We start from the raw sequence: 19,087 nt of genomic DNA on the forward strand, positions 1-19,087 counted from the left end.
CCAGCATAATATGCTGGAGTTCATACAAAGGTGCACCGAACTCCAGTATATTATGCTGGATCGGTCTCTGTTGTAACAAAATAGTGGCTATTTTTTATTGACTTAATAAACGCTAACTATTTTTGAATGACCGGTCCGAAAACAAGCTATACCGTGCTATTTTTACGTTAAAATTGAAAGTCAAATGTTGTTAGAAGAAGGGAGCGAATCATATCAAATATGCAACATGCGACAGTCGTGTGTTGTTTCATTCTCTTTTGGTAGTAAGAACGAGAAAATTAAGAGTGCGCGAGGAAATTAATGATCGACTAAAGATTATCTTAAGAAAAGTGAATGTTTTCAAAAAACTGTATAAGAAAATAAAATGAAACATAAACATTTAATTTAGGAGTACAAATATATAAGAGATTAGATTGCTTCAATGGAATCAAAGTGGACTTCACTTTTTAATGAATCTGAAGTCCGTTAAATATTAAAAAAGTGGTGCTATAATACTATTTCATAATCGTACATCTGATACACTTATTTATAAGGTTTTGGCCGTTTCCACAGCTTTTCACGAAATATGCACATACATTGTACTAAAATTTGGCACATGAATATAAATGAGTAATGGAAATTGATAAAGTAATGGCAATCTGGACCATATTATGGGATTATTACATGTCATGCTGTTCTTTTTAGTTGCTCTTCCTCCTTTCATGTGATATAGAGACAAATTGGAGCAAGGGCTTACATTTTTCATTTTGAAAGCATCCTTCAGCTAAAAAATAAAAGGGCAATTCAGTGCACTAAGCTTCCGCTATGCGCGGGGTCCGGGAAAGGGCTGGACCACATGGGTCTATCGTACGCAGCCTTATACTGCATTTCTGCAAGAGACTGTTTCCACGGCTCAAACTCGTGACCTCCTAGTCACATGGCAGCAACTTTACCATCCTTCACCTAAACTAGCGTCTAATTTACATAATGAACAACTTCAGAATTACAATTGAAAGTTCACAAACACAACTTAATAAATGTGCCGCGAATGAGACTCATTGAAGCTTATTGGATCAGCTACATTTTCATAGAGGACTAACGCCGCACCATATTTGTACATACCATGCCACTACGTACATAATGTTGCAGAAACTTGGAAAAATCAAGGGAGAAAAGGATTATGAGAAGGACAATCCGCCCTCTGTTTTCTGTAGGCCCTGATAGTGGAAAAGGTATAAAAGGCATATATTCAGATCATCTCATTAATCTTTTCCTCAAGCAACAAAACAACATCTCACAATCAACATGACAAATTACCTGGCAATATTTGTTCCTCCCAATGTTACAGTTCCCAAAATAATAAAAATAAAGGGAAGCCCAATCAGTGGATGATTTTTCCTCCCTCCTCTAGGAACTCCACTTCTTACAACACGTGAATATCCAACTGATAACAAAACATTATCTTTCCATTAGATCAGGGGTTAATCCCATGTTATATGTGCACATAAACACACACATGTATATGGACACAATTATGGAGCTCTAGAGTAACTTACCACCGTGTTGACCTTCGTGTCTTGTACCTGTAATTGCTATTCAAAGTGAGACGATGAACCCAACTAAGAGAGCAAGGAACAAATAAAAACAGCAAGTAATAACAAATAAGTGTACATTGATAGAGCTCTAAACAACAAAATGCACACACCATATTTATCTTGGGGTAAAATTTAGTGAGCCCTAGAAATTTGGGTTACTGCACATTTGGCAAATGGGCAGCCAAGTGCACGAAGCATCCCGCGTTCACGTACGGCATGAGGAAGGGTCACACCCCAAGGAGGTGTGATATAAGCAACATACCTTAATGCAAGCATCAGTGGTTAATTCCACGACTCGAACCCTTAAACTATAGGCCATACAGTTACTGCATATTTGGTTTCCCTAATTTCAATTATTGAAATATTAGGGACAGAGACAATTGATGATGGAAAATGGCCGGTTTAATGCTACTGGATTCAAAATTTGATTGCTATCCTAAAACTGTCTATTTTGCTTTGTAGACAAGTGGTACTGGGATCATTGTGTAAAGCTACACAAGAAAAATATCCAACAAGTTATTCAAAGTGGTAAGGGTTCTTCTTAGAGGATATATAAGAGATTTGCGTGAAAAGTTCTAACTTCCTCACTCTTACACATCACACATAAAGGCATTGGAAAACATGAGCAGGCTTGGAATTGCGCGGATATTATAGTTCTTTTGGTTTTTAGGATCTGATAGAACAAAGACTCAGCCGTAGTATTCTTCTTGCCAAAAATGCTACAGGAGAGTGAACATTATGAATAACAGTGCAACTTGTACCAATTGTAACATAGAGTGCTGATTATGAAGGGAGGTGAGATGAATTGAAAAGCCAAAAATAAGCTGGTTGCATCATCAACTCAACCAACAAGATGTACACTTTGAAGAAGCACAACTGAAAAGGCCAAAAATAAGCTGGTTACTTGAGGATTTATCATAAGAGTACTGAATGGAGGTACTTCTAGTGCAATAGCTAGATTGACTTTCTTTGTTTTTATGACATTTTAGAAAATATTTGTCTTAGACTCTTAATACTATATAATATTTTCCTATGTGAAATTAGGAGATACTACTTACCAGTTATTATCATCATATAATAATAAGTAGCAAAAAGCTCCTGAATGGACCTTTTGTCATGCTAAGAAGTTTCAATAAAAGCCTCCAACAATTTGTTGCACAAGTTGATGTATCAAACTAGTAACCACCAAAGTTCCAGCTGAGTTGTATGAACTAGTGTTAGCTGACCAGAAGAAGACAATGAATTTTGCAAAAATATCCAAGCATATAATAGCATCTTTACAATTATGTCTTTTGGAGTTAAGTTTGATAAAAAAATGACATATTCTGGAAAGGTGTTTACACTATAAAGGCACAGGTAACGATCTTCTATTATTGGTCCCACGTAATGATGATCCATGTTACTTTCAACTTTATAATACAAATAATGATTTGTGCAATAGGATGTCAAAACTACAAGAAGCAAACTCATCAGAGGAACTGGTGGGCGAAATCGGGCCAATAATAGATGGAAATCCTTATGCACAATTCTTTGCCAGCCAAAAAATCATTCGTATATTTTCAAATATATAAATTTGAATTGTTATTAATGCTTCTTTAGATCAATATATGTATAACACACTCAATAGATCAAGTTACTGCAATTTGGATAGACTACAACAATCCAAATATTGTGCTCGAAAGAGATATTACCATCCATGAACATTCATGCAACAAACATAGAGTAATACATTAGTATGGTTATTATGACCCGCTACAATATCCTTTACTTTTTTCGAAAGGTGAAGGCGGTCGGCATCAAAGAATAAGGAAATGTCGCAATTCAAAAAGCAGCATTACATAGATGAAGTTGCAACCATCAACACGAATGGTAGCGTGTCATAACAGCCATAATAGTATTTTACTCGATATTTGTTGTCTAAATGTTCATTATTTCCATCTATTCAAATTGCAGCAACTTAATCTACTGAGGATGTTATACACACGATCTAAAGAAGCATTAGCAGCAGTTCAAATTTGTACATTTCGAAATGTCGAATAATCTTATAGTAGGAGAAAGAATTGTGTATATGGATTTCTATCACTTCATCTGATAAGTTTGCTTCTTGGAATTTTGACACCCTGTTGCACAACTCGTGGGACTGATGATGAAAGATCGTGATATATTTTATCCATATGCCTTAAAAGTAGAAACTTCTTTCCTTGAAAATGCCATTTCTTATGAAGCTTAACTCCAAAAGACGTGAAAGCAAATATGATATTATATGCTCGGATATTTCTTCTGGAATTTTTTGGCTTCTTTTGACACAATTACAAATAATTCATATAACTCAACTGGAACTTACATCCATTTGCGCAACGAAATGTTGGGAAAGAAAATTCAGCAACACAGCCACATTTCTAGTCTTGAGCCTCGTGAGTGATATATCTGATGATACTTGGCATCTGTTTCTCACAAGATGATCCGCTATTTTAACACTCTTATCAGTTGTGTAAAAAAGGTTTTGGGGGAAGTCATTTTTTCAGAGTGGTATTCCCATAGTGGATATCCAGCAAAAAACGAATTCCATTTCCATTTCTAACCATGAATAAACTAGTCCATCACAAAGCATCAATAGTTTAAGACAAATTAAGGGTCCTTAGAAGCTCACACTTCTAAAGGAGCAAATACCTTATCTCATCCCACCAGAGGATAATGTCTCTCACCTTTTCCACTTAAATACCAGTCCTTGCCATGCGACAAGTCCGAACTTGTCACGTGCACCTGACACTACACATCACGTGTACTACTCTTTCCACTAGACTAAAGACACAGGGGCTAAATGGAACATTTAGCTTTCTGTCAATGCTTTAAAGAACAGGAACTGGATCAAAGCTTGTAACATCAAAGGAATATAAGGAAGATCTAACAGTAGTTCTCGCAGGAATATATAATGGAGAATTATACACTACATGTTTTTAAAAGGGACAAGATGAGTGGAGAAAGAAACAATATTGTAAGCGGAAAGTGGAAGGAGGTTCTTTCTTTAGTTGAAAATCATATTAATTTGCCATTTCATCAGTAAAGGTTTCAAAATGAATCTATTTAGCTTGTCACATATTGCAGATGTGCTAAGACATGAGAATTACCAGAAAGCAGGCAAGTGTATGCTTCTGAAATCTGCATCCACACACATTTTAAACTTCAGTAACAATGACCAATCAAATAAAGCTTATAGAAAAGAAATGACACACATAAACTGAACCTTCATCATTCAGATAGAGGAAAGGTGAAGGACAAAGAATTACGCTTTTGCCCACACTATTAGATTAAGAAAGTGTGTAGTTGGCACCCAAGGGTGTGGCCTAGTAGTCAATGAAGTGGGTTGAGAACTTGATGTCTCAGGTTCAAATCCGAAAAACACTAGGTGATTTCTTTCCTTCTATCCAAGCCTTATGGATAGAGTTACCTGGTACCTGTTGCTGGTGGGAGGTAGCCCGTATCCCGTGGAATTAGTAGAGGTGCGCACAAGTTGGCCCGGACACCATGGTTATCAAAAAAGAAAGTGTGTAGTTGAAGAAAGAGGGGAGAAATTCATACAGCACGAGAGTTACCAGAAGGATCAATGAAGATACTGGTTCTCATAGCAAAAATTATTTCTTCGCTCTACTAAATGGTTCCAAAAGACTACCTTGGTTTTGGGATAACACACTTATTAAGGCAAGTTTATAATGGAGAAAATGTTGAACGAGCCAATAGCTTTTTCTGTTTACTATAACATAGAGCGTGTAAGACCACATTACATAGTATATAACTTAGTCCCAAGGGCAACATTATTTTGTGATGCTCCAATATTGATGAAAATGAAGTTTCAAAGAAAAAGATCACCAGGTATCATAAGTAGAAATGACGAAAATAAACACTGGAAAAATATGAAATTCGATAAAGTAGTTGTTTCAAGGGAGAAAAGGCATGGGGGTGGGGGTCGTTGTGCCAACAAAGTGGAAAGCTTACCATCTTAAATTTGAGTTCTGCATCAGGTTTGAGATGAACTGGAAAGCAATCTGGATGAGTCTCCCATACCTTCCTTCTATAAGCAGCTTTGACCTACATTTGTTTGAAATGTGGCACTATGATTAGTTTCATAAATGGCGGCACACAGGCAGTAATATATCTTTTACAAAAAATCACTACCTGCATAAGTTTTTCAGAATCCTAATAAAGACAAAACAACGAAAAAGAAAATAAAATGAAATAAAAAGTAACAAATATATGTTACAAATCTGAGGAAAATTGTTGCTTAAGCATCATTTTTGGTTTCGTGCCCAAACATCAACCACATTCAAATAGCCCTAAGCTTAATTCTTCTAGAAACAAGTTACAGAACTCATAAATGATACTAAACTATTACTGAACCGACCACAAAATAGTCCTCTGAGTTCATGAAAACATTTATGTTTTTCAAACAAATTGGAACTAGCATTGGGTGATCAATGTAGCAAATAAGATAAAGAAATGAAAAAAAAAACACGCACATACAGAGGGAGCATATATTCACTCCTTTTTACGCTTATCCATTCGTAAATAAAACTTGTTTGTGGAGAAAATTTCCATTCATTAATAATAAGGGCAGCCCGGTGCACTAAGCTCCAATGCGCGGGGTCCAGAGAAGGGTGACCCAAGGGTCTATTGCCATTCACTAATGATAAGCAATTAAATATATTTACAATTGATAATTTGCAAGTATCCTCAGTTTAATTCTCCACTTATTCCAAATGATAAATAAAATCAAAGGGAGAAAAAGGAAACAAAACCCTCATTGTAAACCCTGGGGGGGGGGGGGGTATTCACTCTGCTTTTTTTTAGTTTCCTCATTCTGCTCACTATACCAGCTCTCCTCTAATGGATATATTATATAATTTGGTTAAGATGTATCAGCAATTAGACAAGAATTTTTAGTTTCCTCATTCTGCTCACTATACCATCTCTCCTCTAATGGATATATTATATAATTTGGTTAAGATGTATCAGCAATTAGACAAGAAATTTTAGAAAAGTTTCTTCCTTTGGCAATTCGAAGTAAGAATTTACAAAATGACCTAAATAAGAAAAAAAGTTCAAGAGATGGGGAACCAATTTTAAATAAGTCGCACGACTGCTGAAAAAGGCGATGACAGTTTGGGATAATAATATAAATGTAATATTAAGATAAACAAAATCAAGAAAACAATAGATTGAGATAGTAGGAAGCAGTAAGAGTCATAATCAGTGGGCCGTCCCAAATCTTCGGTAAATACATGGATGATGGCATAGTAGAAAAACAAAGAACAAAGATAATTGAGCTAAGCTACTGAAGTACGTTGACGGAAAGAGGAGGTTGCTGAGTGAGAGTTCCAGTGGAAGGTGACCGGATAAATGAGATAGATCATTTCACATGAGATGCCCTTTGAACTTGATGCTGGTTATATCACATTTAACAGTGTCTAAAGGTTTTCCTCCATAAAAGGAAGCATTCGTAGTTGAAAGGGAACAGAATTCTATTACCTTGTAAAAATATTGGTTGAATGGCCGGGCAAACCTTCTCAAAAAATATTCTTGAATTATTGGTTGAATGGTAATTCGCTTACTCAGTTGTTATTGTTTTACTGTCCCGGTACTACATTCACCTCGTGTTGGTATTTATGTAGTATGCTAAATAATACTCCCTCCGTTTCAATTTATGTGAACCTATTTTCTTTTTAGTCAGTGCCAAAAAGAATGACCCCTTTCCTTGTTTGGAAACAATTTACCTTTACACAATGATTTATAGCCACACATAATATATGTGCCTCATTTTACACCACAAGATCAAAAGTTTCTCTCTTTTCTTAAATTCCGTGCCCAGTCAAATGGGTTCACATAAATTGAAACGGAGGAAGTATAAGAAACAAGCATGCCACACACCTTTTTATGTATACAATAGACATAAAAATATATACCTGACAAGGAGTGGGGCAAGAATTAGTGGAAAAGCCTAGCAAGATTTTTGCCTCGTCCACCAGCATCTCAAGTATCTAACTGTGCCTGCAAAATGTTGAGGCAAAAACAACCAATCAGGTTTGCGGATTCAAGTTAGAAACACAATCATGATGCAGGGAATTTATAGGACACCTTCTACATTACTTGAATTAAAAACATCAACTCTCTTTATTTCAGTAGTTATAACTCATTTGAGAAACTACATAACAGCAGTTGGAACTTTTTCTTCATTTTTTTTTTTGAGACTTTGGTTCAAGCCATAATAATTCAATACTACACATATTTATTACAGAAGAAAAGCGAAGGAGAATCAGCAATCAAAATAAAGGGGAAAAAGACAGAGCTTTAAAATCCTGAGAAAAAGCAGAAAAGACATTATATGTATCATTTACCAGCGACAAGCTCAAAGAGATGAAGAGATACAATACAGCCACTGCAATTGGGAAAAGAAAAGAAAAAGAATTATCGGAATAAAATCAACCAAAAGACATAAATCAGGGGATATTGGAGAACACCGAAAATCGGCGAAACGACGCCGTTTTTTTGTTTATTACGGCTTCAGAACACGTAACATCCTATACCACCTCAAGTTATAAATTATAGTATTACACGTTTGTACGAGAAGTTTTATTTTGTGTCTCGTACCATTGACACAGTTGTATGAAATTTCTTTTTGTCTCATCAATTTGTGGACCCCAATCTTATATTTCTGGGTCCATAAAAATCTGGATCGACAAAACTGTGAGACAAAAATGTTGGCTGATATAACTAGTGTCAATTGTATAAGACACAAAATAAAATTTTCCCGCAGAATCTGAGTGGTTTTTCCCTGTTTAAAATCAAACGGAAGACCCTTTTCAGTTTTACAAAAACTAAAAACTTTTTTTAATAGGTCTGGTGGAAAAAGATATTTCTTTTCAATTTTTCGCAAATATTGAAAATCAATCTTTTTTGCTTTTGCCTGAATTTACCACCAACATTGATTAATTCAACTCTGCTAATTCATTCCTTTTATCACATGTTTGATTCTTTCTCTATCTCTTTTTTCAATTTCTATATTTGTTCCCATGTTTGTTGTTTGTTACTTTTGATACAAAACGATTTTTTAAAAATTAATTTTATTTTGATTTACCTCCTTTTAGAGTTGCTTTTGATACAAAAAAGTTGAATTGGTTCTTGTTAGCATAAGTTCCCATTGGAATTGATTTGACTAATTATTTATACATATATTATTTCAAATTATAGGAATTAATAGTTTCTGTATTTCATAAAAATACTGGCCTTCTTTTAGCTAAACTATTGTCAGATTGTGGGTTAAGTATTTGTTAATTTCTCAAGGTGAGTTGCGCTTGAGAGCAAAAAATCCAAGGGACAAATAATGGACTTAGGATTGCTGAGAACATGACCCTTGACAGGGAATTATGGAGGTCGAGCATTAAGATTATAGGTTAGGGGAAACTTGTGAATATTTCTACAGCACAATAGAGTGAGACTAGCCGGTTAGGAGTTAGACTAAGAATGTCATTGGTCGTCTATTGATGCAGGGCTTTACCTGCTAGTTTTACTATACAAGCCATCTATTTCGTATTTCGTATTCTGTATTTCATATCTCTTATATTGCTGTTATTTTATTATGCATTTTTATGGTACTAATATATCGGCTCCTGTTGCTTTTTTGAGCCGAGGGTCTCCTGGAAACAACCTCTCTACCCTTTGGGGTAGGGGTAAGGTCTGCGTACATATTACCCTCCCCAGACCCCACTTGTGGGATTATACTGGGTCGTCATCGTCGTCGTTGTACTTGTTTTGGTTAAAAAAATGACACTTTGTAATCCGATGTAAGTATTTATTCACAATGCATCCCACGCTAAGTTCTGGAACAAGAAAATAAGAAACCTTGATAAATAAATAAATAAATAAATAATTAATTAAGGTATATGTTTGGGTTGTATTAGTTCAATTGCAATTGTATAGAGTCTAAGGCGTTGGACAACCAGTTTAACACTGACGTTGCTAATGGCAAGGAACGTCATGCACTCCAGCAGAATTATAGCAGACATGTCAATACTATGAGATACATCGATTAAGATAATTTAAGTAATTGGTGAATAAAAGAGGAGGATGTAATAGGTTGTCAATCAGTGTAAAATTAGTGAATTCACAATGAATCTTCGCTAGGGGTGTACATAGGTTGGGTTGATTAGAATTTTTTGATTACTAAACCAAACCAATAGTGTCGGATTTTTAAATCTATAAACCAAACTAAACCAAACCAACAAAGTCGGGTTTTTCAATCTCGGTTTTTCTCGAATTTTTCACGTTTTCGGATTTTTCCGGTAAAGTCTTCATAGCACAAAATACGTAACTTGTGCTCCAAATATTTCTTTAATCCTAGTAAAATACGACTACATAATTTATTTTCCAAGAAAATAACACAATAATATGAGATAACTCATAGCATTATACTAAAATATTCAATAACAAAGATAATAAAATTGCATAAAGCGAAGATTGCTAACTAATAAGTCATAATGAAAATTAACATAATCTAAAAATACTATATAGATCCTGCTAAAATAAGTATAGCTAATAAGTACTATTAATTACATAACTAAGCACTAAAGAAAAAGATAAACTAAATCGTGCATTTTCGTTGTAAACCAACATAAAACTAAAAAAATTAAATATCCAATACTATCATCATTCCTAGTGTTAGATTTGAACTTTGTTGAGTTACTACATTTATGGACTATAAAATTTATTTACCATTCAAGAATGTTAAGTCCAAATTGAAATAATACGTTAAAAAATAAAACTATGAAAAAGTTTAAGAAATATTTATATGTATAAAATATTTTAAAATTTTGTATAAATGTATTATCGAGTAGGTTTAGTTTCGGTTTAACTTTTTTTAGTTAAAACCAAACCAAACCAATTATAATTGGATTTTTTTTCTAATACCAAACCACAATCAGATTTTTTCCCCCGATTTGACTTGAATTATCGGTTTCAATTGTATACTCCTACTCCTAATCCACGATATACAAAATGCGTTGAAACATGCTCACCTAGGCACACATTACACTAGGTGATCCAAATGCAACAAAGTGGATAGTGAAGATTCATATAATTAAAATCCACCTGAAATAATTTGAAATTGAGGTGCAGTAGTAGAGTAGTTGTTATTGGTCACCAACTCCAATTGTATCACATTAGACATGTCAATACTATGAATTTGCAGGATATATAGTCATTTATGAATACATATAAGGGGCAGCCCAATCCACTACATTTATAAATGCATCTTCTAGTACTCCATTCTGTATGCTGTTTTATCTTACAAGCCATTTATTTTATGGCAAAGAGTCTTCTCTTTCACTTTTTTCTCTCTTTTTTGAACTCGTTTGCTCTCCTTTTTTTTGTCCAATGGTGGCAGGCCGGACCATATCAATCATAAGTTCATTGAGGAATGAGTACCAACTAACCATACATAAACTTCTTATAGATTTACTGTTCTTCTCTTGCTGACTTGAATGTAACCAAACAAGGGCCAAGACAAATATACACTTAAGACCAGGTGAGGATAACAATAAGAAAAATAATACCGAAAAGAAATAAGTCACCAAATTTTTTGTACCTGATTCTCCCGAAAGGGGAGGATTTCATCGTTATACATGTTGAAACCGCAAAAGGTTCATTATTCAAACAGTAAAGTGATGCATTTGATCCGGACAGGTTAAGATTCTGTTCTCGAACAAAAGGATGCAAAAAGCTACTATTATCTATTGTCACTTTCTGAATCTTCAAACGAACGGGTAAATAGAGCCAGGAAATATGTATAAACCTAAATATAAAAACTTTTGAATGATGGCTAACATATGAGAGAAGCAGATATCTTATATTGCTTTCAACTCTTGCAGACTAGCCCTTTTGAGTGAGCACTTTGGGGTGTTTATCTTTTCAAAGTTAAAACATTGGAAGATAACTATTTCTCAACATATGATTTTGGGAACACATAGAAGCATGAGATATCAAGCGAAAGAAAAATGCTCTGGGGGCTCATAAAAAGCCAACCCCTTTAAACATGACCTTTAAGACCCATGCAAACCACTAATGCTCAGAATAAAAGGTAAACCACATTCCACCCAAAAGAGACGAGATGTTCTTGAAAATCAGCTAGGTTATGTCTGACACGCTTATTAAATTGTTTTCTTTTTTAAAAGAGGAGAGTGATCAGACCAAGCAGGAAAAAGAGAGCATATTCGTGCAATATTTGCCACAACATTCAAGTTGTCAGTCAACTGACATTCATTTCACGAGAGGACATGACAACTCAGCGGATTTGTATTGAAACTATCCATCTGTTGAAACTTTAGATCAGGGAATTCAACTACAAACCCTAAGTTTGGACAAGAGCTGCTTTTGTCGTAGCTTATAACTTTGAGAAGGTAACAAGTGTATCATGAATGTTCACTTATGTGCAGCATGCTAGAAGTTATACTTATGCCCTTCCCGTTCCTTTTCTCCCTCCCTTTTCGTCTCTCACGAGGAGTTGGGGCCTGGTTCTATTGGTGCATTCTTGAGCAGTCACTCTCTCATCATTTGACATATAGCTTCTTTTGATAAAGGAAACCTCTACTTGCTTCTCATATTACTAAAATCTACAACAAAAGCATACAAGAATCACCTAAAAGCAATAAAAATCTTAGTCTAGTTCAATCTTTCCCTTGGCCTTTTCATTTTGAACTAATTGCTTTCATATGAACAATATAAAGACAAACCCTTGAGGATTCACCTTTGAGAGTCTCATATCCTATGAAACAGAAATTGGGAGACCATCTAGCTTCAACAAAGTTTTCTCGACAAATCCACATCTTTCAGAATCCTTCTATAGGGTATTCAAATCCTTTTCATTGGGGCCAAATTTATGTACAATATACATATTGAACAACGCCGTCTTCCAAGAAAAGAAAAGTTGAAAAGCAAAAGTTTGAAATCAAACGTTTGCAACAACTAACCTTTTTCTTGGAAATTAGCAGATACTTCATGGTAGCAAAAGAATATTTGCTACAAATGACTCTGCAGGAGACTGGGTAATGTTATCTTCCCAGAATTGTTTTCATCGAGCTTGTTGAACTGATTGCATATCTGCATTACATCTTTCTCCCTGATCTTTCCCATTTCCTTGAGCTTGTAGATGACATATTCTGATTTCCTGTAATACATTGCAAAAGAAGAGGCTTTTAATCCCTCCATGCCAATTATGTCTTTCATGTGTTTCAAAAATTCAAACTCAAATTCAAATTCATTTAAGAATTTAGGGTATTCAAGGAAGTGCTTTTTACTATCAAAACAACTTCTTAACGGTTAATTTAATGTTTTCTTTTGTGATACTAATAAAACATGTATGTCAAATTGACTTATTATTTTCATGACAAACAAAACCGTCATAAAATAAGACAAAGATATTTATGTTATAAAAATTATATGGCACCCAAGAGAGTGGCTTAGGGGTCAATGAGGTGAGTGAAACCTTGGAGACCGGGGTTCAAATTCAACATAAACCAAAAAAGCTAAGTGATTTCTTCACATTTGCCTAAGGTTTGGTGGACAGAGTTACCGGATACCTATGTAGTGGGAGGTAGCAAGTACCAGTGGAATAGTTAAGGTGCACACAACTAGTTCTCCCACAAGCCAAGAAGTTGATGGTGGAAAGTTTGAGTTCAGTGAAAGACTAATCATTCCAAGATGGTCAAGTACCATTATATTCTCATGGAGAAAAAGCCATTGGTTTACCTTGATTATCTGATTTGTGATCTTCAGGTCTTAGCTTATAGCATATAAAATGGATTTTTGTTAACATGTATCCTTCCGTTGCAATACTACTTTATCGTGTGACCCATGATGGTTCAATCTCTAGCTTAGCAGTGAGGCAAAATAATATCGTCAAAATGTCTAACATAATGGCTCATAGTCAGCAAAGAATCTCGGAAGAAGCAAGTAATACTAATACTTGCTCCCTTACAACAGAAGTTAACTCAAGACAAACCCAATGGTGAGTGCTAATGCTATATTAAGGATCAAAATAGTCCGACCCTCATACATTAAGGACCATTTTGATCATTGTGTCCACCTGCAAGATACAAATACATAACTGAATTGTGTATTTAAATGTTAGTTCCTTTAACTAAGAGGATGTATTCATTGGCTTATTGATTTTGGCTATCGATGAACAGACCATATCAAGAGACATTCCAAACACTATATAAAGGGGTGTTGGTCCCATCATATTACACAAACATTAAAGAGAGGAAGAGATTAAAGATTGACACTCATATTTCATCTTCTCGTTTGAGTTTATAAATTGTTAACTCTAGAATCCTACCTATATTCTTGCAGGAGGAAGACAAATGTCAATAATGAACTCAAAGGTGACAAAATTTATGGCAGACACTTGTAGTAAGAAGATAATGTGCTGTGAAATATGGTTTGGAAGAAACAAAGAAAGAAAGAAAGAAAGGAAAAAAGCTTTTTACCGAATGAAACCATTATTGTTAATGTCAGCGGCAAGCAGATCTTCAATGGTGATTTCGCGCTGCAATACCCAATTGGCAATCCTCCTGTGCCTCTTGTCAATCCTGGCCTCTGCCAAATACAAGAAAGCACGTGCCACCGCGAGGGTGGAGAATAAAAGCCAAATTGACGCGAACAACCTTCCCGGCAGGGTCTTGAAAGCCCTATCACCATATCCCACAGTGGTAACAGACATTACTGATAAGTAAAATGAATCGATCCAATCCAAATTCTCCTGGAAATACAACACCATTGACCCCAAACCAATGCATAAAAGCACAACTCCCAGAGCCAAACCCACTTTCATTCTGATTCTCATTCTGCCTTTGGCTACGTCGACGATATAGGCGGAGAGTCCGCCACCATGCCCATGCCCATTATCGAATTGCCGTTGCCCTTGTACTTTAAAGCCGGCCAATAACAAGTTCTCCTGCAAATCAAGTACGTAATTGACGACCCCACTCAGCAAAATGTCAATGAACCCAAATCCCACAAGCACAAATATACAAGCAAAGACTTTAGTCAAGGGAGTAATCGGAGCAATGTCGCCGTAGCCAATGGTACACATAGTGACGATGCAAAAGTAAAGGGCGTCAACAACCGGGTGGGTCTCAACTCCAGAGAAGTGGTCACGGTTAAAGGAATAAACGACGACACCAAGAGAGAGGTAAACTACAAGCAGAAAAGCGGCCTGTCTGACGAGAGAAGTAGGGCCAAATTGGTGGACAGATTGAGTGGGTGATTTAAAGAGGTCCTCCATAGAGACCATAGCCGGAGCAGTTCTGGATCGGCGCAATTTCTTATTGGAAGGCAATAAGCTGTAGACAGCTGAAGTAGAAGGCCAAGAAGACGGAGCAAAAAAGTCATCATCGGAATCGGAGGATGAGGACGAAGCTTCCATGTCCTCAAAATTGGTCGGAGTGTCGATGTTGCTGTACAGCGGAGGAATAGATGGTTAGTTTTTGGGAGAGAGTAACGGTTGACGAGGCTGACTGGAGTTGAGCTGAAGGAAGCGGGGAGTTGAAGTGAGGCTCGACTCTCAAGTAATTGAGGGGTAGTTTCAAGTAACGTAGATCGATTATTCAGGGGATCGAGGAGATTGACGAGGATGTCATACACCGTATAGGGGTGGGGTGGATGAAGTGGAGGTTAGCGTTCGGAGTCTTGTGTAACAAGAAAGTGCCACCGTTACTAAAAGGTAAGTTTTATAGAGCAGTGGTTAGGCCTGCCATGTTATATGGAACTGAATGTTGGCCGGTAAAGAACTCACACATCCAGAAGATGAAAGTAGCAGAGATGAGGATGTTGAGGTGGATGTGCGGGCATACAAGGATGGATAAGATTAGGAATGAAGATATTCGAGAGAAGGTGGGTGTGGCCCCCATGGAGGACAAGATACGGGAAGTAAGACTCAGATGGTTCGGGCACATTCAGAGGAGGAGCACTGATGCACCGGTGAGGAGGTGTGAGCGACTGGCTGTAGTGGGCACGCAGAGAGGTAGAGAGCGACCTAAGAAGTATTGGGGAAAGGTGATCAGACAGGACATGGCGCGACTTAGGATTACTGAGGACATGGTCCTTGACAGGGAATTATGGAGGTCGAGCATTAAGGTTGTAGGTTAGGAGAAAGTTGTGAATATTTCTACAACACAATAGAGTGAGACAACCTAGTTAGGAGTTAGACTAAGAATGTCATTGGTCGTCTTTTGATGCAGGGCTTTACCTGCTAGTTTTACTATACCAACCATCTATTTCGTATTTCGTATTCTGTATTTCATATCTCTTATATTGCTGTTATTTTATTATGCATTTTTATGGTACTAATATATCGGCTCATGTTGCTTTTTTGAGCCGAGAGTCTCCTGGAAACAGCCTCTCTACCCTTCGGGGTAGGGGTAAGATCTGCGTACATATTACTCTCCCCAAATCTCACTTATAAAATTTATACTGGGACGTTGTCGTTGCTGTAGTAGCGGTTGAACTGATTCAGTAGCCCTACCAAATTGAAGAGGGAAGTAGAGAAGTGAGGACATGAGAATACAGCGTGGACCGAGCGGCGGAGAGAGAGGAGCTGACTGGATTGGATTGAGACACCTCTATTTGGTAATTTCAAAAAGATCATTGGTCGGACCCCACTAAATGACTTTGATCTTTTCTTATTTTTTTGGTTCTAAATGTACTTTGAACCAAAAGTACTTCTTTTTTATCAAAATAATTCTCCCGTTCAATTTTACTTGACACGTTTTAATTTTTTATTTTCTTTAAAAAATAATAAATAAAGTATATAATTTATTATGATATTTATATTAACTAATGCATATTTTATTGGATTTAAAAAAATAATTTAAAATAAATAATAAATATTCTAGGTATAATAGGAAAAAAAAAATTGTCTTCTCTTAATATGCTTAAAGTGACAAGTAAAATTAAAAATTTATTTTTAGTATACATGTCAAATAAAAGTGAAGTGTGGAGTAATTTTTCAAAGTTAAACAGTTTGGTCAAACTTTTAGAAAGAACAATAATTACTCTTGAGTAAAAACATAAATACCTTTTGAGAAGCAAAAAACTAGTTATTCCCCAAAAATATTTTTTTGAAAAATACTTTAAGAAAATAAACATATGACATATTTTGTCAAACTTCTTTTCAGCCAAAAGTACGTTTTTCCAAAGTTAAGATATTAGGCCAAACTTTTAGAAGAAAAACGTGCTTTTAAGTAAAAGCATAAGTAGTTTTTGAGAAACAAAAAAAATAGATTCTTCCCAAAATTACTTTTTGAAAAGTATTTTTTTTTCAGAAAAGTACACTTAAAACACTTTTTAAAAGTTTGGCTAAATACTAACTGGTGCTCATAAGTATTTTTAAATTAATTAGCTAAACACAAACTACTTCTCAGGAAAAGTACTTTTTTGTAAAAGTATTTTTGAAAAAAATACTTTTCAAAATAAGTTAATTTTAGAAGCTTGGTCAAATAACCTATTAGAAGCACTTTTTAAATGTTTGCCAAATACTAATTACTGTTCAAAAATATTTCTCAAATTGATTAGTCAAATACTGCAAAACTAGATATAAGTTATTGAACCAAACCCTTTCTTGCAAAAGTGGACTAGCTAATATTTGATTTGGTTTAGAACAAGCAAATGATATTCCGTATTATTTATTTGTCCGGGGAAAAAAAAGAAATTTAAGGTAAGAAAAATAGATTTCTTCAACTTTTATTTAGTTTTAGAATACTAGTTAGAGCAGCTTGCAGCAACGGGAGGGGGTTGAGCTAATTGTAAAAAAATTGAGTTAATCTGGCTAAATGTACACAACAAAAATTTACAGAGGATGCTGGTCATACTGATTATTAGGAAAATATCTTATACTCCATTCAACAGTTCCAATTCGTTTGTCACATAATTCATAACACTTCATAACTCTTCTCTAAACTTCAAAAAGGAGAAAAGTGAATTCTTGAGGGAACCTCCTAAAATGATTTTTGTTTAATTAATAATAAAAGGAAAATATTTTCTCAGAAAATATTTTTCTATTGTCTGATGTTTGGTTGACTTAAATGTTTTGGAAAATATTTTCTTCATGAACTCATTTTTCTCCTGTAGGAAATAGAGTTCAACCATAAGGGGTGCTCTTAGGGCCCACTAGGGCAAAACACAATAATTTTAGTACTTACTGTAACTCTAGTATTCGCTATATAAGTAAACTCGTTGTGTCCAATAAAGGATCACACTTTGCAGTACTAGTCTTCTCCTAAAGTCAGACTAGGGTTTAGACTGCGGAATAGGGAGTTGCTCCAACACATCGTGACAACCACCATCGACTAGTGATTCCAGCTCGTCAGATTTTTGCTTCCACTTCACGAAGAACAAGTAAGTTCTCGTTTTATGATTTATGCGCTATCTAATGTGTTTAGATTTATCGCGTTCCTTCATTGGTATCAGAGCCCTTCTGGTCCGAGAAATATATATATATATATATATATATATATATATATATATATATATATATATATATATATATATGATAGGTCTAAATCTCTATGTGAATCTAGAACTTCATGTTCATGTATTTTTTTTGTACGTTTACTATGCTGTATGGTTAATTTGTTTAACCAACTTGTAATATTTTTTTATCAGTTTAATTTGAAATTAGTTTTTAGATTTGATAAATAAATAAGAGAAAACAACAAGTTTCATTAAATACTGACCTAAAATAAGTTTTGAATCAATTTATAATCCAATTATTATCAAAATTGATTAGCAGCCCCATCCCCAATTGCCGCCAGAAAATTATTATTGCATGTTAATCTGACTGTGACTACTTTTAGAAGATATTGCCAATCTAGAAAAAGAAATTAAGAGAAGAAAAACTTCTCACTTTTTCACAGATAACCAAACAAAATTGGTGTTTACTACTCCAATAGTCATGGCAAAGAATAGAATAGAAAATTTTATTTCTTCTTCTTCCACAAAACTAGCGGCGGCAGTGATGTAAAGAAAAGAGGGAGGAGAGAGACTAGAGTTTCTCTCTCTAAGTCTTTAATTCAGATTTTTTCTCTAATAATAATTTATTTATTTTTAAAACAGAGCTTGGTGCTCCAACAATGGTGGTTGGCGGCGACTTTGAAGGGGAGAAGAAGAAGAAGAAGAAGAAGAAGAAGAAGAAGAAGAAACCAAGGTTCTCTCTCTCCCAAAAGAGGAGCAGAGGATTCAATTTTTTTTTGTCACCGTCAAGAAAGCGAGAAAGATAATATTTCTTATATTGAAATAATTAATTTTTTATTTATTTAAAAATGGTGGAGCTTGTTGCTCCATGCAGTGGTAGCTTCAAGTTTTAAGAAAGAAGAAAGGGAGAAATTAGGATTCTTTTTTTTTTTGTAATTAACTTTTATATACTAGGGAAAGTATTTACAATCAATACAAAACCCTTACAGATATTCCTA

The 19,087-nt window shown here is 35.1% G+C and overlaps 2 protein-coding genes across 5 annotated transcripts; both read right to left on the minus strand.

Annotated features, from left to right (window-relative positions):
- Positions 1-602: 602 nt before the first annotated feature.
- On the minus strand, positions 603-8,120 carry LOC107827056 (uncharacterized). 2 transcript variants are annotated; one of them, XM_016654117.2, is made up of 7 exons: positions 7,964-8,120; positions 7,532-7,616; positions 5,568-5,660; positions 4,703-4,733; positions 1,536-1,562; positions 1,297-1,423; positions 603-1,196 (listed from the first exon to the last, which is right to left on the minus strand). In XM_016654117.2, exons 2-7 carry the CDS (start codon positions 7,595-7,597, stop codon positions 1,142-1,144), a joined length of 399 nt encoding a protein of 132 aa, XP_016509603.1. In that variant the 5' UTR covers positions 7,598-7,616; positions 7,964-8,120; the 3' UTR covers positions 603-1,141. The 2 variants fall into 2 exon arrangements, with proteins under 2 accessions (XP_016509603.1, XP_016509602.1); XM_016654116.2 differs by having other exon boundaries at positions 1,536-1,571.
- A 2,600-nt stretch (positions 8,121-10,720) lies between these two features.
- Positions 10,721-15,756, minus strand: LOC107827057 (two-pore potassium channel 5). Of its 3 annotated transcripts, XR_001657414.2 has the most exons (4): positions 14,108-15,756; positions 12,590-12,786; positions 11,209-11,315; positions 10,721-11,099 (listed from the first exon to the last, which is right to left on the minus strand). XR_001657414.2 is itself a non-coding variant. In XM_016654119.2 (3 exons), the coding sequence occupies exons 1-2, from the start codon at positions 15,043-15,045 to the stop codon at positions 12,639-12,641; spliced, it is 1,086 nt and encodes a 361-aa protein (XP_016509605.1). In that variant the 5' UTR covers positions 15,046-15,756; the 3' UTR covers positions 10,721-11,315; positions 12,590-12,638. The 3 variants fall into 3 exon arrangements, 2 of the variants coding, with proteins under 2 accessions (XP_016509605.1, XP_016509604.1); XM_016654119.2 differs by having other exon boundaries at positions 10,721-11,315; XM_016654118.2 differs by lacking the exons at positions 10,721-11,099; positions 11,209-11,315 and having other exon boundaries at positions 12,283-12,786; positions 14,108-15,754.
- Positions 15,757-19,087: the final 3,331 nt, after the last annotated feature.

The sequence above is a fragment of the Nicotiana tabacum genome, chromosome 3 (assembly GCF_000715075.1).
Source record: "Nicotiana tabacum cultivar K326 chromosome 3, ASM71507v2, whole genome shotgun sequence".
NCBI classification, from domain to species: domain Eukaryota; kingdom Viridiplantae; phylum Streptophyta; class Magnoliopsida; order Solanales; family Solanaceae; genus Nicotiana; species Nicotiana tabacum.